At 42.1% G+C, this 27,964-nt stretch overlaps 2 protein-coding genes across 7 annotated transcripts; both read right to left on the bottom strand.

The window, feature by feature from the left end:
• Positions 1-37: 37 nt before the first annotated feature.
• LOC118287267 (serine/threonine-protein kinase tousled-like 2) lies at positions 38-11,948 on the bottom strand. 6 transcript variants are annotated; one of them, XM_035612281.2, is made up of 21 exons: positions 11,897-11,948; positions 9,978-10,072; positions 8,708-8,779; positions 8,067-8,139; positions 7,843-7,880; positions 7,534-7,626; positions 6,100-6,210; positions 5,487-5,579; positions 4,888-4,998; positions 4,629-4,765; positions 4,382-4,534; positions 3,927-3,993; positions 3,718-3,815; positions 3,525-3,606; positions 3,215-3,306; positions 2,996-3,085; positions 2,726-2,895; positions 2,201-2,339; positions 1,679-1,790; positions 1,485-1,592; positions 38-1,091 (listed from the first exon to the last, which is right to left on the bottom strand). In XM_035612281.2, the coding sequence occupies exons 2-21, from the start codon at positions 10,068-10,070 to the stop codon at positions 918-920; spliced, it is 2,106 nt and encodes a 701-aa protein (XP_035468174.1). In that variant the 5' UTR covers positions 10,071-10,072; positions 11,897-11,948; the 3' UTR covers positions 38-917. The 6 variants fall into 6 exon arrangements, with proteins under 6 accessions (XP_035468174.1, XP_035468173.1, XP_035468175.1 ...); XM_035612280.2 differs by lacking the exon at positions 11,897-11,948 and adding an exon at positions 11,361-11,890; XM_035612282.2 differs by lacking the exon at positions 11,897-11,948 and adding an exon at positions 11,361-11,890 and having other exon boundaries at positions 6,100-6,207.
• Positions 11,949-12,827: 879 nt separating this feature from the next.
• LOC118287038 (integrin beta-3-like) lies at positions 12,828-27,200 on the bottom strand. The gene is made up of 15 exons (XM_035611757.2): positions 26,965-27,200; positions 26,031-26,116; positions 25,347-25,551; positions 24,938-25,190; positions 23,566-23,728; positions 23,251-23,412; positions 22,970-23,065; positions 22,265-22,354; positions 21,530-21,664; positions 20,080-20,524; positions 17,751-17,973; positions 17,562-17,662; positions 17,075-17,194; positions 14,748-14,914; positions 12,828-14,143 (listed from the first exon to the last, which is right to left on the bottom strand). Exons 1-15 carry the CDS (start codon positions 27,035-27,037, stop codon positions 14,075-14,077), a joined length of 2,388 nt encoding a protein of 795 aa, XP_035467650.1. The 5' UTR covers positions 27,038-27,200; the 3' UTR covers positions 12,828-14,074.
• Between the last annotated feature and the right edge of the window lie 764 nt (positions 27,201-27,964).

The raw sequence follows: 27,964 nt of genomic DNA, 5'->3' as shown, positions 1-27,964 counted from the left end.
ATCTGCATAATCGTTCCAAGATGAATGGAGACACGAGTTAACCAAATGTTTTTAATGGTTTCATAATTATTTGAATCTAGCCTCTCATCACAACACTCATTCATAGTCAGCCCCCTCTTTAAGGTTAACAAAAACGTCAGAGGGGGTACATTTTATGGAAAAATATGGACTTAACAATTAAAATAATAAGCTGACTTCCAGTTATCCAGTAAAATATTTTAAAATAGGTCTAAACCAGTTACTCCTTTCAGAATCAGCCCTCTTCTGTATCAAGTCATTCATGAACCTCTCCACATCAGCTCCTTAAACTTTGGTCACCGGTCACTCCTCATCACTCGTAGAAGCCCTTCCTAAAAAGTGCCAAACCTCAAGGGAGACGAATTTGAAACTGATCTCTGGTTCTGAAAAATAGCTTGATGTAATTTTGAAATAGTTAAGATGGTGCATGTCAAGCAGAATGGGATGGATTCTTATCTATGCTTCTTCTAAGCCTTTCAGAGTACAGGCAGGTGATCCTCCACACGTGGCAAACTTCTCAGCGTGTAAGTCAGTTGTGCAATATTTTGGGTGCTTTTACTATTTATCATGTTAAAAAGCCCCGAAGAAATGAGCCAACGTTTTTGGGTTAGTGCATGCATATGGGCAAATCTTTGGGTTCTACTGAGCCCACAGCCAGAGACTGGCTATTCATTTTTACCACTTGGACGACGGTGGTGGGCACATTTACTGCTACATAACCACATCATCCATCATTTTGGTTCCATTCACACTGTCACGATCCCCCCGTCCCATCATGCTCTCTGCTCTCTCTCTCTCGCAATGGAGAGAACAAAGGAGGAGTTTCATCAAGTGTGTAACGTCGCTTGCGTGGCTTTTGTCCTAAAACTGGGGTTTATTCCAGTTTCTTTCAGCCCGGTTCAGTCGGAGGCACTGCTGCCGTAGCAGCTGGAGGTGGAGGGAGCAGGAGGTGCGAGAGGCGCACTGCTGCCCAGGGCTTTTCGAATGTGGGGCTTTAGGAAGGGGTCGCTGGCCAACTGCAGCACATCCACACGATCCTCCTTATGATAAGCCAGGCAACGTCGAATGAAAGCCTGTGAAGGCAAAAAGGAAAAAAACAAAAACAACATTTTACCAAAAATACCATTTACACTCATTTTAGATAGTAAACTTTTATGCCCAGCGCATTACAAACAGCAAGGGTCTCTATACAGTGGAAACCACTATAGAGTATAGGGTTACAGTTTAATGGTGAACAAATCCAGGACTACACGTCAGCCTCTTCTTTTAAGTCAGGCAGTCTCATGAAATATCCCTATGGTTTAAAATCAAGATCAGGAATTAAATCCCATTCATGATTAAACATGTCATTTCACCGCATCTTTAAAAAACTCAGTAAGAAACAGACAAAGTGGAACAGAATAAATGTATAAAGTGTGATGGGAACAGTGCAGTTTATGTCTGTTTAGGAGAGATGGATAATACACCTTTGCTTCTGTGGTGACCACAGGTTTGGGGGGAAACTGCACCTCGGTGGCTTTTAGTATGGTGTTTTCTTGAAGAATATCCTGCTGCGACTGGTTGTGACCAAACGGCTGGAAAAAAGACAACAGGGCGATGGTTAACCCCCAAAAAAACCCAGACGACAAACTCCCTGTTCCAGAGGCAGATTAGTGGTTACCTTGCGTCCATACAAGCTCTGGTAGAAGATGACCCCCACTGACCAAACGTCCACCTTGTTGGATATTTTCGGGGGCTCCTTGCCCACCACAAAGCACTCAGGAGGGAGGTACCTGTCAGTCACACAATCACAACAGGAGCCTGAACTCAAGTTTCCTCTGTATGTTCTTACTGAACTGTAGAGCTGCAATACTTCTTGAATGTGAATATTTTCTGGTCTCCTCTGTGACGGTAACTGAATATCTTTGGTTTGTGGAGAAAAAAAGAAAAACCCATCATCTTAGGAAAGACGATCAACATTTTTTACCATTTTATGGAACAAACAACTAATCGTTTTTTTAAAGAAAATAATCTCTAAACTGCAGCCCCCAACCACTATCAACTTTCTGAATTAAGAAGGGGTGTGTGTATTCAACAAGCAACATTTCCATCAAAAGACTGGGCCTCGTCTACCCACTCCGGAAAGCAACACTGGTCGGTTGCTTGGTTACTACTCGGTGTAGTGACATGTGTGTCCATGTACCAGTAGGTCCCTGCTCCCTGTGAGGTCAGCTCCATGCCATCTGCCGAGTTGTAGCTGTCATCATCCATGATCTTAGACAGGCCAAAGTCGGTGATCTTAATCTCTCCGCAAGCTGTGCCGTTCACTAACAGGATGTTTCCTACACACACACACACACACACACACACACACACACACACACACACACACACACACACACACACACACACACACACACACACACACACACACACACACACACACACACACACACACACACACACACACACACACACACACACACACACACACACACACACCAGTAGACATTAAAGTTAAATGAGCTGTCACAAACACACAAGTGCATAATTATTATTTATTTCACCCTTTGAAGCGTCAATTTTCTTCACAGACCATTTGAGGAATCTGCTTAGAGGTGCCAATTTTTTTTTTGACCGAAACTCCACACAGAGCATTTCTGTTCTTTACTATTCTCTGTTGGGCGTACATTGCAAAATGACAAGCTAAAAACTCCCATGACTCTACCAGGCTTGAGGTCATAGTGGATGATGGGTGGCCGGATCTGGTTGAGGTACTTGAGCGCGTTGACAATCTGCATGACAATCGAGCGGCCCTCCTTCTCAGTCATCAGCTTATTCTGCTTCAAGTAGAAGTCCAGATCGTTGCCTTCGCAGTACTCCAGCACTGTGCAGAACCTGCCACACATAACACACACAGCAGATGGATTAATTGGGAAGATTTCAAAAATTTAACAGTTAACCCATAACACGGCTGTTTGTGCCACAGTGCACTTACGAGTCTTTGTCGAGTGAGAAATAGTCGTAGAGTTTGACTATTCTAGGGTGGTCGAGTTCTTTGTGGATTCTGTACTCTCTACAGGCGTGTCTGAAAAAGAGGAAGACTTTTTTTTTTTAAACACCCCACAAATAAGAACATACAAGGTTTATTCGCTTCAAGTTTCAAAAGCGTAATTTTCTTTTGGAACAAAACATTTCCAACGCCGCTCAGACTCACTTGTGGTAGTTTTCCTTCTTCTCCTCCCTCCAGTTCTTGTTGAGTTGATGGATTTTAATGGCCACATACCTTTGCTCTGTCAAATCAAAAGCCTGAAAAAAGGAACATGACACATCAAAACAAGCAAGTTGGACAGCAACTAAGACCTTAAGATTACACTCAACTGTGCACAGTCGCCGTTTACTCGACTCAGGAATGTTGTGACTACAATACAATGTTTTTTAAAAAAATCAAGTATATTGAAGGAAAAAAACTACATTAAAAACCAATACTTGTTTAGAATGGAAGCAGCCAAACTGCACATGCTTACCTTGAATACTTCACTGAAGCCACCTCTTCCGAGTAAATGTAAGAGCAGATATCGGTCATTCAGCGTCGGGTGGTCTTTAAATCTACAAGTTAAGACAACAGCCTTCATTATTGTCCTTTTTTTTTATATAAGAAAGTTGAAAGGCAAAAGGACAAAGCATGTCTGAAGCAGGTTAAACCGATATAATACGCACTGCGAATTGTCCTCATTATGGATTCTCTTCAGCTCCCGAATGTGCAGGTTTCTCACTCGCTCCAAATGCTCCAGCTCTGACTGGGTCTCTGCCTCTTCCTGCAAACAAACACACAGGATCTATCATCTAACTCATCCTTTGGTAGATAGGTGTCTCAAAAACAAATCCCAGTAGGACAACAAAGGACGGCAACAGTTTTAAGCAGGCACCTTTTTTAGATGACCAATACGAAGTTTGAAAATCTCTTCTTGCTCATGATAATCTGCCAGCGACAATCTGTGTGGGACACAAACATACAGAAAACAAGACATTTATTTTGGGTAGATTGAGGAAAGAAAGATAAACAAGGTAACGCAAAGACTTCTTATGAAAGAGTTATCACAGATAGATAAACACATAAACCTCAACAGCTTGACAATAAGTGTCAATGGAAAAAAAATGTATTAGATGTTGGGTTAATATAATGTAGAGAATATGAGGTCAAGAATCAAAATTATTATTATTCACATACATAATTCAATGTATAAACACAACTGGTTGAACTGACAAAATGAATAAGAAAGTTGACATCAATTATCCATCACCAGAGCAATTCATTCCTGCTTTAGAGTAAACTTTGGCTGGTCCATGGAAAACATGTACTGCGCGGTGCTGGCGATCTTACGCTTCATTCTCCTGGCCATTGCTCCTGCTCTTTCTTTTGCTCTGCTCCAGGCTGGGTGGAGGCGTCTGGGCCATGGAGGGAGGTTTCCTCTTCCCCAGCAGCTTCCTCTGCCTCTCAATGTCCTCGCGCTGCGAGTTGATTCTCTCTTGCTGCCTGGAAAAATGGGAGAACAATCTAGCGTGAGCGCTCTTGTTTGCAGAACGGAAAAAATGCATGACATGTGTTTGTGCATGTTTCGCTTGCTGACTTGATGAGGTTCTGGAAGGCAAACCCATCGGTCCACTGCTCGGTGAAGGAGGCTCCATGGCGAACAGTGGTGAAGTGACCCAGACGCAGACGGTCCTGCATGCTCTTGTCCCTGCAAGCCATCTTCTCCTGCTTTGACTGCACAAAAAGATGAATGATTAAAACATCCTGCGGGCCTAGTTCACTATGCGATTTTTAGTCAAATTTTCCACTCTCCAACACATTTTTAGGTTTCCACAGTAGTGTAAATATACACCCACCTTCTCAATCAGCAGCTTCTTGCTCATGGTCACACACTTGTTAAGCCGCTCCTTGTAGCGCTCCAGCATCTTCTGCTGCTCATCTACCTGCCGCCTCAAGTCGCAATTAGCCTGCCAGAACACACAGACTCACTGTGACATCTAATTCTTATTCACGACAAGGATTCAAAGCCTTTTTGCATTTGAACTGACGAGATGCAACAATTGTCGGCGTGCCAGTTTGCTTTGCTGACATTAACACAAAATGCCACTTAAACAACAATGGCATTTGAAAGTTAACAAGCACATCAGTCACGATAAGCTGCAGCACAGACTGGGGCAGCTTCATTAGTGGGGATGTTGTGACAAGCGGTAGGATTAAAGACTTCTGATGTGATTATCATAATAGACCTGAAATCCAAATTTATACTTAGACAAACACTCACTGGGTGTGTGACATTTTTATTCAACTAAAACATAAATTTGCTGTAGAGTTTGTCAGGAATAAAATGAGAACTAGTTTCCGCTGTCCATCCGTACTCTGTAGCTCTGGCAGATACTCCACATGTTTGAAAACTAAGCTCAACTTGTCCCAAAGTTTAAATATGTTCTCATCTCACCCTCAGCAGGTCATCTATTCTCCCCTCTTTCTGCTCCAGGTCTGAGTTCTTGTTCCTCTCCAGTGCTGTCAGTTTCAGCAGCGTCAGCTCTGACTGGGGAAAGAGGGCATTGACAACAACAAGCCAAATTTAACAAATCTTTCACTGGAATTATGCAAACACCCTTTGGGCAACACACCACTTTAACTTTATCAAAATCAGATGGTTGTGTCTAGGATGTTTGACATGAATTCAAAGTGTTGACCTTTAATGAGGCCAATTACAGTAATTTGCGAGGATTGCTGGATGCGCGTTGAAAGTATTTGACCTTTAAATTCTAGCATCCACATCTTGTCCAACTAGTGTAATTTTGTTAAACCGCAGAACAAGGTGTGAAGTAACATCATCCCTGGATTTTTGTCAAACCCATCTAATGGTGTGGGCTGTCACTTTATCTAAAGAAGATGCACTTTCTAAAACAAAACCACTTTTCACCACACCAACTCCAAAACATATTGAGGTCGACCAAGGTTGTTTTTACAACAAGACTGATGAAACAATAAAGACAAAAAACCTGAGAGGTTGGTGTTGAAAGTTGGTGGTAAGTGGAGATGCACGTCTGTCCATCAGTTACCTGTGTGGCCTTGTGCGAGCAGGAGTGTGTGGGAGCCGTCTTCACAGAGCTGCAAGATGAAGAGTCTGTGTGGGCTGAGCCGGTGGACGACGGACTGCCGTGCTGAAACTGCTTTTTCCAGGGAGATGGGAAAAAGAAAAAAGGTAGAAAAGACATAGAATTATAACATGTTATAACAATAACAATTATGTAACACAGTGAGCATAAGGAGATTAATTAATATCTGGGATTAAAAAAAGAAAAGGAGCAAATACTGATGCTGTTAAGGGAGAGAGAATTTAAGTATTAGATGGACACATTTTTACAGCAATCTATACTAAATCCAATAAACAGATCCCTCTTTAATCAGAGGTATTTTAAAATATCTGCTGTTAATAAAACACACCACATAATTCGACTAATGACTTTAGATTCTGGCCAACCATGTGATCAAATGTATTGATCAACAACTCAAGCAAATTTACTTTTATGCTTTACTACACAGCCCTGCTGCTGTAAGAGATTATTTAATTGTGTGCAGTAGGTAGTTGATAATGTTTTGTAGTTGTCATGAGAAAAGATGTTCACATTAGATGAATGAAAATGGGAGGTGAAGAGAATCTTAATTAGAAACATCACTAGTTGATTATATTATTCATTCATTCATTCTTTGCCACCACCATCCACTATTGATTTCAAAGTGCAGGCTCCAGTTTTCCATAGAATGTACAATGTCCTCCTGTACAGCCTCATATGCCAGCTCCTCGTGTTAAACCAACAACTAAAACAATGTCTGAAAATATGACAACACCAGCCCCAAGAAACAGATCTTTACTGACCAATGGTCAGAGTCTCTCCTAACTTTGATCCTTCCAGATCATACATAACGCAAACTCAGCTCAACTCACTCTACTTAACACACTCAACTGTTTTGACCTTAGTACTAACCCCCCCTCCCAGGCTTGTTCTACTTTGTGCCTGTTTTTTATTTGACATTTAAAGTCCAACTTAAGGAACATTGTCTAAATCTTATAAACGAACCAGGTAAAGGTCTCTTTTCTTACTTCCACTGGCTGGAATGATCCAGACAAACCAAAGATTCGCCTCCAAGTTTAGTGAAATAAACTAAAATAAATATAACTGCTGCAATCTCACATGCGCTATTTGGACATTTTATAGGAAATTTTACTACGTTCCAGAAAACATTAAAATTCCCACATATAGCCCCTCCAGAAAATTTCAGGAAATTGTCCGGTCTTCAGTGCATGTACGTAAGAAGGTTTAGCAATACATACACAACTGACCATGTCCAATTCAAAATGTGCTGACGCGAAAATTAACCCACATAACCGACAGATGAATTTGACAATGGCGAAAGCTCCAAAACCTTGTCAATCGACGGCAAACAGAGGGCCAAAGCCGAAGAGAGCTATGGAGATGGAAACTGGTGCTCACCAGAGGATTAGACAGTGAGTGTTGTGGAGAGGAGCGCACCAGCATGGGGATGCCCCGGGCAGGACTGGTGCCAGAGCCACTGCTACCAGCAAACTGGCCACGGGGCAGTTAACAGTGTAGAAACAAGACAGAGAGAGAAAAGAGTCAGAGTTGTTAGAGTCAGAGTTTGATGAGGAACCGCACTGGCCCAGTGGGAACGTGAGGGTGAGACATCACACTAAAGCCGGAGAGTGATTTGAAACAACGCACAGCACGGAGACCAGAATGCAAAATGTATTCAGAAAGGACTGAGGCGTAGTTTGTACTCACCTCAAAATAATCACTTATTTTGTGTCCTCTCCCCTTTCCTACAAGATAAAACATGACAGGTATCACAAATATTGTAATTATTTGATCTTCCACTACGCTCACAGGCATATATATTTAGTGGAGCAGAAGAAACCACAAAGGGGCATTTAATAGGACAGAACTAATACAAATTTGCAACCATGAATACTGAGATGTTTACGCTTCAGTAAGCTGATTGGACTTACCCTGACTATTGCTGTCATAGATGTCTCCTTTTCTCTTCCTGCGTCTCTGGTCATTGGCCTTCTTCTCTGGTGTCTGACATGAGCAGAAAGGCAGCACCAATTACATTTTAATCTCACTTCAGTACATTTATTCTATAAGACACATGAAGATAACAGCAACAGGATTTAATTTGCATCTTTTAAGTTAAATGTGTATTATAGCACTAGCTGAAGGAGATGTATGATCACAGGATCATAAGATTATTAGCAGCTTCTTCTTTCATTCACAGCGTGGTTAGTTCATGGCAATGTACTGTCACCTCACAGCGAGAAGGTCATAAGCTCAAAACTGTTCCTTGATTCTTTCTGAGGATTGTGCATGTTTGTACCCTGTATATACTGACAAGGCCACGGTATTCATGGTATCTCTAATCCTTTTCACGTATGCAAACTTAAATTTCTCTGTTAAAACCCCAGTTTTCTATCTTAAGAGCTAGTAGGAGCATGGACTACTTTATATTACTTCACAATGTGTCTAAATTACAACCAATACAGATACCAGTGACAGCCAGGATGTGTGCACATGGTAAAACCAAAAAAAAGTCCAGAATATAGAGGGAACAGTCACTTGTCATTTTGGCTGATTCGTTCTTAGAACCAACCTCCACTTCCTTGTCACTCAGTGACCCCGCGCTGCAAAGTGACTGGTTGGATGATTCGCTGTTGGCTGAACTCTGGAAAACAGAACAGACCCATAAAACCTGATTGATTAGTCATGTGTAACCTTTGTAACTAGACGCTTGAGAGTAAAACCGAAACTTAAGATATGTAAAATATTTAAATAATTGTTTTTAACAATAAGATGGTGCAGATTGCCAAACATCCTCTATCTGAAAAACACTACTAATGAGATTCAACTTAAATACAACCCATGTTTGTGGCAGTCTGTGAAACATGTTACTTCGGATCAGAATATGTGTGAATTGAAGGACATGCATCCAACAGTTCTCACTCTAAAATTGACTGTCACTAAGCTAAGCAAAGACGCTACCAGGGGCATTACGATGGAATATATGATGCCCCTGTTCCTCTTCAAATCTTCAGTTCATAAGCAGGTTGGTGACGCAGATACCATTCATGACATAAGCAGTTTGATGAGACTAAGAAGAGACAGCAGAATAACTGGTGCAGGGGGCTAATGCTCTTAAGGCCTGTCAGTGTTCCGTTGCTCAAGGTCACACATGCTGCCAAGAAATTTCTCTTCATTCACTTTCTTATACCAGCGAGCAGGCCTAACAGTTCATTTCAGAGCCCACTACAGGCCGGAGCATGAATGATAAGTGATTGCTTTCCAGGGGGTTGCCATTTTCTCAAATGCGCACCCACACTCAGTAATACCCCGCTTCAGCAGCAGGGTTGCAGTATAGCTCTCAGCCGGGTGATGTGAGCTACAGCTGCACTGCCATTTCAGAGTCACTAGTCTCCATTGAAATAAAAGCTGCTGGCCCGCTCCCATGTCAGCAGAGACAGAGCTGGTCTTGTTTCAGTTTTAGTTCAGGAAGACAGGATTTATTCCAGAGGGAAACTCCTGAACACAGAGCATCAGCTAATACTGGCGAAAGACGATTTTGAAGGGAAGAACTAACTATAAGAGAGCTGGCCGACTGTTCACGCTAGCGTTTTCAGTGGAGTTGTGGGTTTTTTGCCTGCAGAAACACTGCAAGTATCTTGTGTGTGCCACTAAACTCATTTCCGTAAGGGTAAAATGGAAAGCTTCACATCTAGTTTTCAAAAAAAACTAAAAAAAAAAATACCTTCAGGTGAACTCTCATCAAATTTGAATGTTAAGTGCAACATCTGCACAAAAAACCTGTACCTACAGAAATTGATTAAGAACAAGAAAACACCATAGTGCTATTAAGAGATGCCAACCTTGGCCACACCAACTCCAGTGAAGCGAGCCTCAAGCAGTTCCTGCCTGCGTGGGTCCAGGCTTATAGCCTGACTATGAAGTCCTTCCATCATGCCTAGAAAGAGAGAAACAAACACTGAATGAAACGGTAACTTATGTGGACTCACCGCAAAGGATTACTGCCTGTCGCATGGCATTGGAAAAACCCCATCCTTCCCAACGTCGGAGAGTTGGGATACTAAGATTAACAGAGAATCACAATCTGATTCAGTAAGAAAGAAAGCTAAGAGGAATGTGATTATAAAAAATATCCTTCAAAGAGTTATTCCTCTGCATTTCCTCTTGAAATGAAAAAGAGTAATGGGGAAGGAAATATTGACACCAAGAAGGATTGTGAAACTTTTGTGGTTGATTTCATCAATTGGACCAGCAGTAGAAAATTACTGAAGACAATAAAAAAAACATATTCTGTCAGATCGGTGCATGTCAAGACTGTTGATGTCTATTCTTCCCTGCGAAGTTAATACCATTTCATCAACCGTACCTGTCACACTCACTTGTTCAGATGCTGATTGTCAAAAGGCAAAAATGACAAACTACAGCCGCAGCTTAATTAGAGCGACTGACTGTGGACATAACTCGCTTCCCTCTGTCAATACTCATTCAAGATAGGGGACGAGACAAAACAAGTATCTATTAAACTCTCCCTCCCCAAATGGTTGGTCATGTCCATGTTACATGTCAGGGCACGGCTTCCTTCGGCCACCAGGAACGCCTCCCTCTCTGGGTTATGCATCAGATTCGTCCGAGGGCCCCACGATACGCGACTCACGCTGATGACAGTCACTCAAAAGCGAAGATGACGCATCCACATATTGACGGACATCGCCGTTTTGCGCGAGTCGTGATGTCGTTAATGTCTTGTCAAACAACACCGGGCAGGGCAACGACACCTAGCCAGAAAGGACATGCAGCTTCCTGTCAACTTCAGTGGCAAAAAGCCACAGGCCGAGATTGACTTGAAGTTGACAGACGTTTGCGTTAAAGTGACATCATTGCAGCTGTTTGAATTTAAAAAAATAATAAAAATAAATACGGATTTGTTATTGGCTGACGTGAAAAGATCGAAGACGAGTCAAACTTGGCTAACCCTAATTAGCCAGTCAACACTTCTAGGCGTCAACATGCTAATCAAATATCTTGAGGAATGTCGTCGCATCATGTTCAATTATCATCATCATTAAAACCCTTTAAGTTTAATAAATGTTTTTAGCCGCTGCCGTGTGGTTGGTTACTAAAGAACAGCTGTGGCCGCTGCATACATGGGTTTACCTTTACCGGCTAGCTAGCTAGCTGGCTAGCGAGCAAGCTAACGTTTGCGTTAGCCGCAGTGGAGGTCTCACCTGGAGAAGCTCGAGCAGCTTTCAGTCACTCGCGGCCCTAGAAATGACGTTGTCGTCCCCGCCGCCGCCGGCGAACTCCTCAACGACCCGCGGCCCCGCACACCTCAAATACAGCTGCTCGCGTCAAGTTCTCCATTTACAATTGCTGCGAAGTCGCGGGAAGGCATCTGTTAGCTTAGCCACTGCTAGCTAAGGAGAGCGGCGCGGCAGGCTCCGACCGGTGTCATCCGGACGGCAAGGCCCGGATCCTCGGGGTTTCCTCGCCCGTCGTGGTGCCAAACGCAAGGAGCGGACCCCGCAGCTGCCGTCGCTCTGAAGCCTGCTGACAAGTGTTGTCACATTTCTGCCTCGCTCGCTCTTTGTGTTGTCATTGTCGGAGCGGTGAGGGCAAGTTCGGCCACCTCGTTAGAGTCCCATCATTTAATTGTTGATGAATGATAATAACCCCCCCGCAGCCAGGACCGCACAGGGCTCCAGGGAGAGCTTTGAGAGATGCCTCCCCTGCGCCAGTTCAACAGATAACCTCGACTACTCACCCGAAAACAGCGTCGAGGAAAGGTTGGTTCACCAGCAACCACCGGGGCCCCAGACTCCTGGGGGCCCCAGCGGTTTTTGTCATTGTGACACAATTCAAATGCTTTTGGGGAATTTGAAGCAAAAAGTAAAATATCAGTTTGTTTGGTTTTTTGAATGGCAAAACGATTGGATACTTATGGATAAATTAATTATCTATCTATCTATCTATCTATCTATCTATCTATCTATCTATCTATCTATCTATCTATCTATTTTTGTATCTATCTGTCTGTCTATCTATCTATATATCTATATGTCTATCTATCTGTCTGTCTGTCTATCTATGTCTATCAATCTGTCTGTCTATCTATCTATCTATATATATATATATATATATATCTGTCTGTCTATCTATTTTTCTATCTATCTATCTATGTATCTATCTGTCTGTCTATCTATCTATCTATATAATATATGTCAATCTATCTATCTATCTATTTTTCTATCTATCTATCTGTCATCTATCTGTCTGTCTATCTATCTATCTATATATATGTCTATTTATCTGTCTATCTATCTATATATGTCTATCTATATATATAGATATATAGATCTTTGTATATCTATATATCTGTCTATCTATCTTTCTATCTGTCTGTCTATCTATCTATATATATACATGTATATGCTTAGCTATGTATCTATCTATCTATCTATCTATCTGTCTATCTATATATATGTCTATCTATCTATCTATCTATCTATCTATCTGTCTATGTGTCTATCTGTCTCTGTCTGTCTATCTATCTCTATATATGTATATGTATCTATATGTCTATCTATCTATCTATCTATCTATCTATCTATCTATATGTCTATCTATCTATCTATATGTCTATCTATCTATCTGTCTTGTGGTAGTATGATGTATTGGAAGATAAGTGCATCTTGTGCACATTTCACTCCAAAAATATTGAGTTAAAAAAATTATTTGTTTTTTTTTGTCAGCATCTCCTGCGGTTAAACTGCAAGTACACAGCACTGTGTGTAATTAATCTGATGCAAGTTCATCTTGTATATTTCATAGTGTGTCAGATGAATTATTCTAAGCATGAAATATCAGTAGGGGGCCTTTTGCAATTTACGTCCAGGAGATGGAAGCAGAGCATTGCAAAAAGTTGCATTACAGACTGGAAGCACAATGCATGTTGCAGGAAACCACAACCCTTGTTGTTTATCTTTGTGTATTACTTGGTGAAATGGACTTTTTCAACATACAACAGAAATCAATGTTGTGCCTTTACAAAAACAGTCATTTGGAACAGTGTCACACAAGCTCATTATATGAAAGGATAATAATAATATTCACTTAAATATCGTCAATTTGCTATCTAAGGTAGATGGAATATGATGTGCATTATTAACAATGATAACACTTCCCTTAAAGGAGAATAAAATGCGCCAGTTTTCAGGATACTAAGTATACTCCAAACATCATATTAACAAAACATCACTTGGCTGAATGAAGGGCAGTTAATCTTCCCTTAGTCCTCGAAATGGAAATCCCACAATGTGACCAGGAAATGGAGTTTGTTTTCTGTAACATTACCTGCCCTATAGTTTTTCCACTGACTTCAAACATTACTTCACCCACATCACTTTAAAAATATATATATTTTCCCACTTAACCTCAGTGGTATCCGCTCATGTGGATAGTTTGTGGTTTTATTTGCCAAAGAAACAATCGTCAATCCACAGATGTTGCTGCCAATTGTTTTCTCAAGATATTTTTCCGGCAAAGGTATTTGGGGACAAACGTGCATATATAACATGCACAGGATAAAAACATATACATGTCAGTTGTTGTCAATACCAAGGCAAATAAAATAAAAACAATATACATGGCTGGATGCAGAGGCATCGCGAAAATATGGGTGATCTAAACCTTTATTCTGGCCTGCACGACAAAACAGTTCTGTCATACACACAAAACAATATCTTACTTATCAGTGTAGTATAAGTGGATGTTTATGACAAATCCCTGATAAAAATGTGTCCTCAGAATCATTTCTACATATTTACAAACACAAATAATTATTAATTATTGTCCTGTGACAGTAGAGGCCTGCACATGATTCGGTGCCTTCCCACAAATCCCAATCGTTCCGTCCTTTGTTCTTCATCCTTGTTCAGTAGCATCAGTCTTTTCCCCTGTATGTGATGTTTGTGAAGGTAGATGTGGCTCCTTTGTAGAGCGGATTGTGTCCCTGTTTGTCAGATACACATATAGAGACGTTCGTTAAGATCAATTTGACAGAGGAGAAAATATTGTATAGAAAATTAAAGAAAAAAAGTTAGATACCACATATATTATCATGAACGTGTGCCTTATGGTTTATCTTCCATTACTCGGTGAGCATCTTAAAACTACTGTGATTCTTTGTGGTTTCGAGCCTGTGGGATTTGGGTGTGTTTTTAAGGCCACAAAAAGGCAGTAAAGGCTAATTAGCGTAAGCTAATTTAAACCCAGCCCTTCCGTTGGCTGCCTTTTGTTCTGCTGGTAGTAACAGCATGCCACAAAAATAATAAAAAAAACGTCTTTCGAGAGAAACGAGATCGAGAGTCTGCCTGTGTGGGCGTGTGTGTGTGTGTGTGTGTGTGTACGTACAGACGCATGTTTTAAAAAGAGTCCAAAGGAAGATTTTCAGGCATCAAATATAGTTTTTTATTTCTAAACTTGAAATTAGATTTTCAAAATCGAATTAATTTGATTTCAGTCTCAGTATCGAACAAGCACCTCATTGGAAGCTTCCAAATAAGCCCTCTCAGGGTATTTCCACTCACATACCACCTCACACTAAATTCACTGACCGTGTCCCACTTGGCGCGAGCGCGTTCTTCCTCAAATCTGGCGAACTCCCGTCTGTCATGGATGGTGACCAGCAGTTTCCAGATAAGCAGAGCCGCCAGGCCAAGGAACAAGATGGCCCCTGCCACCGACAGAAGCAACACCAAAATGTCTGGACCCTTGGGGCAGTCTGGACGGAAGTGGGAAGAGGTAAAGATAAATGCAACGTAAACACACAGCAGGCGACGAGACGCAAGCCAGACAAGAGGAAGTCTGATTTCATAACCTTTTCCCTCGTTGTCTCGACCTTCACTCACATTGATGTTGCTTTTCATGCATCTTTTATATCAACCACTCTGTTATCGACTTTTTCCACACTGAAGTGTGCCATAGAAGTTTTGCCACCTGTCACACTGGTAGCATCAGACCTGGTGGGGGGGACCTGTGAAGTGATGCAAGAGAACGAGGGCAGCACATCGGGGAGAAATGTGTCTTTAAAATACCAAAGAGCAGAGAGGAGGATGGGCTGGAGTAGAAAATATAAAACCACACACAGCCAGGCCACAAATCTCTGTTGTACAAAATATGATGGATAGTACATGAAGCTTTCCTACACAAGACTGGAATGACGCGTCACATGTTTCCGTGGTCACTCCCATCGTTAGTCATTCTGGAAAACTAAATTAATCATCAAACCACCATCACATTTCTAAATAAACCTGATGGAAATAATAGGCCATGCAAAACTCATTCTTCAGTTTATATCTGCAGCTGCTAGTTTTGATAGTCGTTCCACTGTTTTAGGTAAGTCAAGTCACGATTTCAAGATTTCCATTAATTCAATGGTTTGGTTTGGTTTGACCTCTAAGTTCCTGGCTTAATTAATTCTTGACTTGTGTCTTCCCAAACTGCATTTTTGTTGCAGATAACTTAGATGGGGCATTACGCCGGCTTTATGAGACAAAGGGGGTAGAGGTCAATGTCATGAGCTGTCCTTTAAAGGCCCTCAGTGCTTTTTATTTCAGATGAGAGATCATCTTTTTTGTTTTCTGAGCTGTTCTTTCCGGTTTGAGGTGGATGTTACTCACTGTGCTAGTGCGTGCTTGCAAGCACCTATGTATGTGGATAGTATAGCGTTGGGTAACCTATGGGGGGATCCAGGGTGAACTTTTTATAGCCGACATCAAAGCTTTACACCTCTTCCTCTCTGCTCGTTCCTACTTTCTTATATTTCCTGCTTTTTCAACGAGGCCCTTTGATCCTAATAGGCATATATACAAATCATCTCAGGTTGGAGCGGTTCCATTTCTTCTTCCTCTCTTCTCTTCCTCCTTCATAATGCAGCTTCAACGTTTAAGAAAATGTTCTTTTCCTTACTTTTGCTTACTTAGTTTCCTCTCTCCCCGTCTCACGCTTTCCTCTTTGAGGATGTGCAGAGTCAGCGGGTTCCTCGAGGAGCTGGGCAGCTGTTTACGACCCTCCTTGACTCGGCAGGGTGCACTGTGTTCAAGGCAAATTTGGGTGTATTTCTCCGCAACCCAGTTGTGCCAAAATTAAACACACGCTTCCATTAAAGGCAGACCCAGGGACAGACTTTCTCCGCAGGCACCGATGGTCATTAAAGGCGGTTTTACCGCCCCACACGCTTTCTATTTGGCCACTTAACGAGCAGATGAAGGGCATGCTGCAGGGCAGTGACAACTTGTACGTGGGCGCAGAAAAAACACACTGATTTGACAAGGTGAGGATGTTTGGTTTAACTATTACAGGGTGGTGATGTATTTTGTGGTTGTAGATTTCTTTCTTTGTTATCCGCCACTGTGGCTTCCTTCAGTTCTCCCACATGTGTTTTTAACCATATTTATAAGTGACTGACCCCGAAGCAGAATTGATATTTTTCTTTAGGACAATTGAAGGCAGTAGAACAACCTGTAAACACAACACTGGACATAGTCCAATAGTCTTTCCTCCTGTAGGTGTTGATTTTATATTCGGCCGTTATTTAGTGGCTCCACAGCAAATAAAAGCTTCACTATGACCATCAGCTGGTGCCGCAGTCCTGGTTTGTTTGCAGTTTGATGTTGGGCCGGTAAGCGCACAGTTGTTTCATCAGAATGTTTTCACTGGAATAAGCAAAGCAGTAAAGTAAAACAGTAAAACCTTCAACCAAAACAGTTACACCAACAAAATACCGACTGTAATGCCAAAACAATGAGCTGAAAGACACTTTTAGAGCTGACGGAGACTGCAGAGTTGGCAGACGCACATTAGACGTAGTCAATATTGATAAGAGCATCCTTACATGTTTGTGTGTTAGGTCAGGTATCCTTGTAGGATGGATCCCTCTTACCTGGCTCTTTGATGACGAACAAAATGGACTTGCCACTGGCGTCTTCATAGTACTGGAAACGCTCCACGCAGTCATCCTCATCTTTGTAAGTACAGTTCACAGCATTCGTATCATGGAGCACTGCATGAAAAAAAGATTTCAAATTTGTAGTGCAACGGACACTTTCTTTTGATAGCAGCCTTAACACCAATTTTGTTTGTTTTATTTCGAAATTCTATAAAAGATGATCTTAAAGTCCATGGAGCAACTTTCATAGATGCTATAAACAATAAAAAAAAATTATATGACAGCTTTAACCTGTCATAAAATGGTAACCCAATGCTATTATTATTCCCTGTTATTATTCATATTTAATGATAAATTATTTAATCACCATTAATTCCCATGAGATACTTATTATAAATCCTTTATGAACAAGGCTTTATTAGAATGTCAACTTTAAAATCGTAATATTTTATGGTTGGACTTTTCGCTGGCAGTGTCTCACCTATTTCATCCACAAGCACAATCTCATCCTTGCAGATTCGAGAGCAGGTGTTGTCGTCAAACAGCCTGCCCCTCTTGAAGTGCTTACACTCCACACACTCCCTTCAAGAAGAGGAACACGGGCCATCAGTTCATCTTAATCATTAGTTTTCTAGATATGTGAAGATGTAATTTATGCACGCTCACTTACTTCTTCATGGTACAGGCGTCAGGGCAGGTGGGGCACTTGTCACACGTGGCCCCGTACGCACCGGGCTGGGTGCACTCACAGGCCCCACACACACACTGGCCCCTCCCACTGCACAGCAGACCCAGGTGGGACATGCAGGTGTCAGTACGTCTGGAGCAGTTACAGTTCTCGCCCTGCCAGTCCGGTGCACACTGGCAGAAACCACAGTTACAGACACCATGGCCTGGGAGGGGAGACGGGACAGGGACAATAAAGGTACAAAGGAAGCCATAACAACTAAAATAGTTATGCTCCCCACATTCGCACATATATGTTCTGTTAAGTTGCTTCAATGACATTAGATCACACTAATGTAATTGGACTAAATTATCAAAATGATATTTTTAAATTAATTTGAGGGTTCCACTCTCTCTAATAGAATTCCTACCAATAATATTCAAAATGTATGCAGTCGAGCAAGAATTAAACAAGGCCATGTTTTCATGGAAGACTAACATCCGCATGTGTTTACATCCACTCCAAATGTTACAAATATAATTTTTTTTCAGTGGCTTTGACCGCTCACGCAGGAAAGCAGAAGTGTTCCGGCAACAGTTAAAAGACATAAAAGCCATTTCATTCTTTGTGCCTGCGGTGTCTGGAGGAGCTTATATTTTCGGCTGCATGATTCAGTGCATGTGTGGGTAAATTGTTGCGCATTGGCTTGTTGTTATTCCATGTATTTTATGTGTGTATGCCAATAACAGAGTGACACTGCAGAAACCATTGTGGCCGATTGCTGCCCAACAATGCCCAGACAAACAATGAGACAGGAAGCTGCTTGAAACGGTCTGTCTGGTTAAAAGATGATGCATGAACAAACCGTCATTACCGCATGACCACAGGACCACTGGCTTTTAATTAGACCATTATGTGGAGAAGAATGGTCCTTGCACTGAATCAGGTATTTCAAGACAGCAGACCATGTTCTACATACAGAACATTTCAGGTCCTCTCCCACTGGGCCCTTTTCTGCCCAAACATGGGTTTATTTTTAGCCTTATTACACCACGCCAGCCAATGAGTAAGCATAGAGGTATTTTCATGTTAATCTATGGGCTCTGGGGAATAGAGCAAAACATTTCTTCTGTGCGAGCAGCGGTGTGGGGGGAAGACATACAGTATATCATAACCATAAGGCTGAAAAGCAGTCTGTGCCAAAACTTGCCGTTATGCAATTAGCAATGGTCAAGTGAAATATCCTCAAAGCAATCTCATTAATTGTTCATGTGTTTTAACAACTATTTAACAACTAACAAAGAGGAATTGCCTCAATAATGCAGAACACTTACGATAGAGGAGGAGGATCAACAGGGTCTGGTTTAAAATCTCTTAACAGTTACCAAACACAAACTCATTTCCACTGTTTAAAAGTCTCAACCGCACTGGAGAAACTTTCAGAAAAGAGAGAGTCATGCCCTCCACCTTAAAATGTAATGATTTATGTTATGGGAGTTGCTTTTTCTCACTATAAGGAACACAAGTCCCCATTAGGTGACTGTGAAAACAGCTGTAGGTCCCCACAACATTAGTTAATCCTGAACCATGCACGCACGCACACACACACACAAACACACACACCATTATGTTTATTGTGAATGGAGCCCATGTCCTGGACAGAAGGGAGCGTTGTTATTGTATGTAATTCTTCCCAGATGAGGTGGGTGGCAAGTCAGTGTGGTGAAGGGGACTGCCAATGTAAAAATCATGTAAACAGTCTTGGAACAGTTTAATATTTGGGAAATTCACATTTCTAGTCGAGAGTTAGATGAGATGATATCTGTCCATTGAATACGAGGCTGCCGCCAACACCCAGTATGTTTAGCTTAGCATGAAGACTGGTAACAGGGGGAAACTGCAAGACCTGCAGATTTTCTATCTTTACCTGGAACAGACTGCTGGCACCAGAGCAAACTTTTGATAACTGATATGTCATTTTGTAGATGAATAAGCCAACGCTCTCTTATTTTAGCTTCTCCAGTGTGAGGAGTTGGTGGTTTCCTCAGCTTTCCCATGACTGTAAAGTGAGGATCTTTGGGTTATACAAAACAAGCCATTGTCAATGTCACCTTGGACCTTAGGGAATTTAAATTTAAATTCACTTTATAGACAAAATTCAAACAACTGATTAATTGAGAAAATAATTGGCAGATGGATCAATCATGAAAAACATAATTATTTGCGGTCCAATTTTTTATTTGGCTTCTGTTAGTTGAAATATCTATTAATCATCTCATTCAGCTTAAGATGCTCAAGCAAATTAATGACGCAAGAAATTCAAGGCTCTTACCGGAACAGAGTTCCCCCTTGTAGCGCAGACAGTTGAAGTCGTCACACTCGCACAGCTTTCCCCAGACTTTCCCAAAGTCACTGCTGTGGCACACGCACTGGCCGCACACACAGTCTCCACGGCCGCTGCAAACGGCAGAGTGGGGCCCTCCAGAGCCTGTGGGCCCACTGCAGCGGTCTTGCTCTGTGGGACTATAGTCGCCCTCCGCACACTCACAGTGTGGCCCCAGGCGACCCGGGTGGCACAGGCAGATGCCACACTCAAAGGTGCCGTTGCCGTGGTTACATTTGGGGCTGTTGGGCTGGGCTTTGGCCTGGCACTTGCAGTCGCACTCGAAGGTGACAGTGATGGAGAGCGAGTCCTTGAAGCCCACAGGTTTGATGATGAAGGTTTTCTTCTTCTGTTTGGGGCAACCGCGAGCTCGGGCCTCCACACTGAAAGACACCTGGTTGCAGAGAGGAGGGAATCAGAGTTGTAGCAGGTCAGAATTTGGAAGAAAAAAAATTTTCATCCAGATGCTAGCAAATGTCTAGAAAGACATGGTAACTTTTTAAAACCGATCATTCTTCTGTATCACCCTGGTGTCGATTAACTAACATGTAAAAGCACTTTAATGGATTATTTAACAGCTGCTCTAGTTTTCAGCATTATTTAATCCCTGTTGGCAGAAACAGCACGCAGATATGAAACAGGGAATGCCTCCATATGTATGTAGTGAAAGTAATTGCTCATTCAGCATTGCGTCCAAATCTGGATGTCCAAAAAGTGGGCTCTTACTACATCTGGTGAAACAGCCATATATGGAAGAAATAATAGGAGCTGAAGCAGAGAGAAAGAAATGTGTAGAGGCCAAAAAATGTCACCTGGAGTGAGGAGAGAACGAGGAAAAGAGCCAAAGAAGCTGTGATAGAGAAAAAATGCAAAAGAAAGGGGGCGGGGAAAGAACCCTCAAAGCAATTTGCTCTGAATGGAGTTGGCAGGACAAGTATGGAAAGACAATGAAAACATCAACTAAGAAAGACAAGTTCAGGGGCGCTGCTTATCCACTTGTTTCCATCATCTGAAGAAAAGGGGAAAATCCCACATTTAAAAACACGTCGACAGCAGCAAGAAGGGAAATGGAAAGAGACCAAAAAGATAATGAAAAATAGCACATGGAACTAACCAACGTGTTACTTTTAGAATCGAGACATGGTTATGGCCACTTGTCTCTTGGTATTTTAAAGCCCCAGCGAATAGGACAGATGGTGGAAAAAGTTGGCAAGAGAGCTGCTAATTTTGTATTCAGGCAAAAGAAACTGTTATCACACTGTAAATTCAGTGACCCCTTTAGCCTATTGTGTCTCGAGACTCGAGCCACCTTTGCTGACTACTGATATATGATTGTATTATTGTAAAATATGTATGGATACCTCTCTTTTTCTCGAGAGTAAAGTCAAGCAGAACTGACCGTATCTCCTATTTTGAGCCCCGAGCAGGACTTGAGGCCCTGGATTAGCTCCCCATTCAGACAGGTGGCGTTGAAGGACAGGGACAGCTCCTCTGGGACGCCTTGTAGCTCCAGCTCCACCTTGGAACGGATTTTCTGGCATCACCAACAAAAGGGGGAAAAAATCATGCATCATGAGGTCAAAATCTCGTTAGTTTTTCATATTTGGTTAAATTAGGAAATGACCTGATTTTTGAAAAACAGGTAATTTCCTCCTCTTTTCTGTCATACAAGTCTAACACTTACTTGCAAAAATACGGTTAGCTATTACAACAATATTGTAATTATCATTATAATAATATCCCTCTTCCAATTTCTACGCGCCGAATTTCCTTCTCTAATTACATGCAGGGCTACTTACACTTCATATCGTTTACCTGGGTGTACAGACACACGAGTGCACGTATTAACACGCGTGACTGTAAAAACCCCGAAGTTACAGGCAGGACGGACAATAACGTCAATCTTCAGCTCATTCACCTGTTCTCTGCATAATAAACTTGCATAAAATATGAAGAGTGAAACGCAGCCAGCAAGTCTCCTACAATTGGTCAGCTTCACCCGCCGGCCAAGACTTTGCCTTGACCGTGTGTGTGACTCAGACAGGGTGTGCATCAACAAGCACATGTCATCTCCTCAAACACTGTCTAGCCTGGGGTGCGTGTGTGTGTGTGTGTGTGTGTGTGTGACACTTACAGCGTAGGCCTTCAGTATGAGCTGAATCACGTTGCCTGAGTCGTTGGACAGTGTTCCCACTGTGGTGCCAGGAATCAGCTCGCTGTAATTCTACAAGACAGAGACAGACAGACTTGGAGCCTCTTGTCGTCCTACACAGTCAGAAAATACTCATTACTGTATCATCAGTTACAAATATTTATATAAAATACATAGCAGCCAAAAATGGTAAAAACCATGTGACAATATAATATAATGTAAATGGGTCAAAAATGAAAAATGTTCATGATGACTAAATACATTCATTAGTAGAGCTTCATTAATGTGGAGTAAAAATGTATATATAAAATGTAATATACATCGGCCAATATATATATATTCAAAAATATATATGTCATACTAGTTCCTGTGAATGAAACATCAACAGTTGGCTGTAACGGTAACAGTTTGGGTTTTGCTGTGTAGCTATGAGCAGTGTTTAACAGTGATTCATTTTTAATTTCCATTCTTCCAATGCAGGATCCAAGAATCACATTTTAAAGCCAGTGAGGTTTGGAAGACTTGAGTCGAAACACTACTGTACTGATTACAGACTCAGATGGGCCTTCTTCTCAGTTTTACTTTAGAAACATACATTTTCTATTTTTCAGATTTGGAGTTTTTAAATTTTTTTTATTTCAGAATAGGAGGCTGAATCTACACAGTGTGAACTGCAGAGCTCCTGACCTGGTACAGACGAACCACAGGATTGGTGACAGCAAAGATGAGGTTGATATTGTTCTCCGACATCTTCTCTGTGATTAGAGCGAGAGATGGGTAATCCTGTGGGGCCAAACGGGGGCGGTGTGGTTAGCACATGCACACACAAACACTGAAATGTTCCTTTTCATAATTCTACAGACCCCTGCATCGCTTAAACAAAGACGTTAATTGTCTGTGCTTCTCTCTCATACTCTCTCTGTCAAAAGTCCGCGCACCAAACACACACACTTACAGTATACACTAACCATGGTGGTTGACATGCTGTAAATATTGTCAGAGTTCAGGTGGCACTGCCCGTCATTGGGTCGTACGATTCCTGCCAGACGACCATCCAGAGCCACGTGAGTCTTCGCATCCGAGGTGAAGATCAGGAGATGGGAAGCGCCCGCACGCCAGCCGATCTGCTCCTGGTTCCCGTCACACCACACATACAAGGAAGAATATTTGAGAAAATCTTTTATTATCAAGCGCTCACAAGCCAAAATGTTTATGCATGACAAGAAGAGAAAGAGATGGTGTTGGTAGGTGGGCGTGTTTGCACATGCAGGCTGTCCGTCCACCTTGCACACAGCAGCCTGGATGATGGCGTCGAAGCCTCCCTCCGGGGCGTCTCGGTTCCTGGACACCATCTGCTTCTTCACTTCCTCTGTGAAGCGGCCCACTTCTTCCGTCAGAGACAGAACGTGCTTGTAGCCAAACTGGGGCAGACAGGTGGTGTTAATGCTGCCAATCAAACAGAGATCAGTTAATGCATCTGAACATCTTTTCAGTCCATCCATCAAGGTTATTTTTCAATATTCTTTTACAGGGAGGTTTTGAGGTGTTAATAACTAGCTATAAAATTAAAGTCAGGCAATTGCTTACTGTCCTGTCTCCTCTACCATAGGATACACTAGAGCATCCTTTACGAAAGGAAAGGAGATAATGCCATCCCACAATTCCTTGCGGCAGTGACATTGACTCACGTCCTTGTGAATTCTCCTTCACACCTCCCCTTGACCTCATGACGTTTTCCATCAAAGTCACATTGGATAGCAGAGGACAATTTTTAACTATATGCCCGCTGAAGGCTGTTCTTCATAAATTGAAACAATTCAAAACACATTACATTTAGTTTCTCCTGTTAATCATTCAGTTAAAATGGACTCTGAAGCACAGCTACTGAAACTCTGTTCTCTCTGTATTCACCAGACCAAAATTCTCCACTTGTCTTATCTTTTATCCAAACATTCCTGGAGGCTAGATAGCCCTTTCTGCAGACTGTGTGTAAGCGCGAGAGTAAATGACCCCACGGGACCTGGAATCACTGAGTCCACCGCAGAGTGGCCTTCAGACGCTGTTATAGCAGTTTGCATAGGGACACCGTTTCCCCGCAGAGAGTACGATTACCCGTGGCTGATTCAGAGCAGCTGACCAAGCACTCGAGAGCCGCTTGAAGCCTTTAACAAGTGCTCAGATGCTGAGGCTGCCTGCGTGTTCACCGAGCAACGCTGTGTTTAAAGATGTCCTCACTAAAATGACATAATCTGCGTAATGAAGCTACTTTCCACATGCAGACACAAACAGCTAGTGAAATCAACACCAGTGGGTGAATGCAAAACACTGCAGCCACTAAAATAAACTTTCCATTACAGATTTCAGATGCACGTGGTACCAACCACGTTGTCCTTAAGTGTGGAAAGCTTTCCTTTTAAAGTAATAGTTTGATATTTTAGGAAATATTTTTGCTTTACTTGCATTTCAAACGAAAAAAGACAAATTAGAAACCAACTCAGATAAGTTTCCCTTTTACACTAAAACATAATTAATGAGGAATCTAAATCAAAATTTTCTTCTGCACAGTTCAGGATAGTTGCACGACACACTGTTGATTGGACGGCATGGCATCCATCAATCAGCAAGCACTAGTCATACTTTGAGCTCGTCGTTCACCTGTAGCAGGGGTTCTTCACAGCCTCTTTGGGGGAGATGTACATGTAAGGCGAGATCGGCTTGTCCACAAAAGCCCCGAAGCCCATGCGGAGGTTGCTGGTGGTGCGGTTCATGGCCTCGGCCAGGCCTTTGCCCAGCGTCCTCAGGCGGAAGAGGTCATCATTCATGGAGTAGGAGAGGTCCATGAGGTAGTAGAGATCCACAGGGTAATCCTCTACCTGGCGCACCTTCACTGTGAAGCGCTTGGCATCATCTGGGAAACACGATGAAGAAATACCTTTTGTCATAACTTTACTTTATGCCATTAGTATGGGTCTATTTGTTGCTTGACCTCTTTCCTGTGTCACCTCCATCTTCAGTCTGTCTAAAACTCAATTTCCATCACTTGTAACCAAACTGAGAAGCCGACCTGGCCTGAGGGTGATGTGGAGTCTCTGCGGCTTAATCTGAGTGACATCTTGTGTGGCCCCCGCTGCCTTGTTGCTGAGGGGCCGGTCCTCGATCACTTGCATTTTGCTGGTTGGAGACTCCACCGCTGACAGAGCACAGCCCGCTGCCACCAGGTTGCTCTTCAGGTCACAGCGGGAAGAGCTGGCAACTCCCTGGCCAAAGTCCTGACAGAAACACAGACATCTTTTTTATACCTCCTGGAATGAAGAAATACTCCAACATCTATTCAGCATCTGAACAAAAAGAACAAGAGTTGCCATGTTGCTCTTGAATGGAAGGATGAGTTCGCTCCCCAACTGAGTTTACAATATCAAATCACCACACTCAAAAAAAGAAGACAATATCCTCATGCAGTCAAAGGATGTCTGTCACTATGTCTTAAGTGCTGGTAATCTGATCAAAGCCCAAACAGAAGCACATGGATTATTGGGTAGATTGTTCCTTGTTCCTTTTTTATTTTCACCTGAACCCATTTCATGTTCTCAGTAAAAGCTGCCAAACAAAGTGAAATAAAGATAAAGGCCTGCTATAGCCTTTTGGCTCAACCAGATGGCACGGCTGACGAGGAGATCTGTACCACCCTGCACCAGGAGAGAGCTCATTGCCGAAGATGAAGTGAAGTGGAAGAAAGATGGAAACCCACCTCCTGGAGGCACCACGCACAGCTGGGGTGCACAGCCAGGCACTGCTTGCACGTGCTGGCTCCTCTGGACGTGCAGACGTTTGAGGCTGGAACCAAAAGAAAAATGGATTTTTTCCAAGAGCTCATTGATAACGTTCGCCCCATAGGAGGGGTATCTCTTATGCCATAGTCTGTAGACACTTACACTTACTCCACTACATTTCAGAGGGACGTATTGTTCCTCTTCACTTTTTTAAACCCTTATGGTTACATTTCAAATTCAGATGTAACTAAAATGAAAAACACAAATTATTGATCAAATATACAGGGATTTTCTTTTTCTTTTTTACTTTCCCACCAACTAATCAGCTCAGATTTATTTTAAGACTATTTGGAGGGGCACGACCCCCAGATTGGGAATCACTGGACCACCTGTCTGTGGATGAAGAAGTTAAAACTTGGACAGCTACAACAGTAAAAAGCCCATGTTTTCATAATGCATTCACTTGAACAATATATATATATATATATATATATATATATATATATGCAATTAATCATTCACAGGGGCCAAGTACTTTAGCCTGCTAATACCTCTGTACTTTTTCTTTAGTTATTTTTTTTAATGCAGTATTTTTACTTGTAATAATTTCACATTCCTGTACTGGCACTTTGACTAAAAGGATCCGATTACTTCTTGCATCATTGTGTGTGTATATGATAATTATTCTACAGTCTCTCAATTCCTAAATACATCAATCATCATTGCCAATCATTGAAAAAAGGTTCTGACCCCCTATTACTGTGGGGGGAAAAACATATTCAGGAACTTTAAAGTCTTGGTGGAGAGGGAGAAAAAAACCTCCAGACCAGCAAAAATGCACCATGTGTCTTCCTCTGGAAATATTCATGACTTCACGGTCGAAACACACAAAACAAGCAGCAGAAGACTTACCGCAAACTTCTGCTATCCCAGCAGAGGTCAAAACACACATCCACAACAGCCCCTGCGCCGGGAGAGCTCCCATCCTGGTGCGGGCTCTGCGAGGAAAAGAGCCTTCTGCCAACGAGCTCTGGTGCGAGCACAGCCAGGGGAAGAAAAGAAGAACGACAAACACTTACATCTGCAATCGACACCAAGTCCAAATACAGTCAAATGTCTTAGAACCACCCACCTACTCCACATCCATAGCTCTCATTATTACAATATGATCACATATGGTGGGCGGGGGGAAAGTGCAGCATCTATAAACCTGAGCCCGAGCTGAGAGTTTGGAGGCTTTTATTTTGGAGGCTTTTATTTTGGTGACTCTTTTATTTTGGTGACTTTTATATTGGTGACTTTTATTTCGGTGACTTTTATATTGGTGACTTTTATTTTGGTGCCCTGTAATGTCGTCTGGTAAAAAAAAAAAAAAAAGAATAAAAGTTCTACTAAATATATAAATAGACTTTAGTGTCATATTCACATATCATCATCAAATCATGCATACAAACACATTCTGATCAATGGAGGGGGAACAAATGATTTTTATGAATCATTTGAGTGTATTTTCACTTTCAAACATAAGTATTATGAACTGGCATGGTCACATTGGCTTTCTTTAGTTACGTTAAACTGCAGTCAACGTGATGTAAAGTAAGAATGAACTTCGATCGGGTTGAGGTTTGCTTTGGTGCACACTGCCCACTAGTGGACATGGCCGGTAAAGACAGGTGTCACCAAAACCACGGTATCGTTTGGTCTGCACGAGTTAGCTGCAGGGCTTTTTCTTTTTCTTTTTTTAAGCTGCAGATTTGGTCTCAAGACACTGCCGACCGACGCCTAACTTCTGCAGCAGGTCCATTTGATGGGCCCTTACCTGTAAGTCTCGCCCCTTGACACCTTTTATCTATGGGCACCGGGAAATATATAAAAACACACACATATATATATATATATATATATATATATA

This window comes from Scophthalmus maximus, chromosome 16, assembly GCF_022379125.1.
Source record: "Scophthalmus maximus strain ysfricsl-2021 chromosome 16, ASM2237912v1, whole genome shotgun sequence".
Classification (NCBI taxonomy): Eukaryota; Metazoa; Chordata; class Actinopteri; order Pleuronectiformes; family Scophthalmidae; genus Scophthalmus; species Scophthalmus maximus.
Note: the sequence above shows the minus strand (reverse complement) of the source record. Positions and strands in the feature narration are given on the sequence as shown.

Coding starts and splice junctions, on each gene's coding strand:
- LOC118287267 (XM_035612281.2), bottom strand. CDS start 10,070: ATGATGGAAGGACTTCATAGTCAGGCTATAAGCCTGGACCCACGCAGG. Junction 3,607..3,717: donor CATAATGAGGACAATTCGCA/GTGCGTATTATA, acceptor CTTAACTTGTAG/ATTTAAAGACCACCCGACGC. Junction 3,307..3,524: donor GCTTCAGTGAAGTATTCAAG/GTAAGCATGTGC, acceptor TCCTTTTTTCAG/GCTTTTGATTTGACAGAGCA.
- LOC118287038 (XM_035611757.2), bottom strand. CDS start 27,037: ATGGGAGCTCTCCCGGCGCAGGGGCTGTTGTGGATGTGTGTTTTGACC. Junction 23,066..23,250: donor ACAGCATGTCAACCACCATG/GTTAGTGTATAC, acceptor TTGGCCCCACAG/GATTACCCATCTCTCGCTCT. Junction 17,974..20,079: donor CAAGGGGGAACTCTGTTCCG/GTAAGAGCCTTG, acceptor CTCCCCTCCCAG/GCCATGGTGTCTGTAACTGT.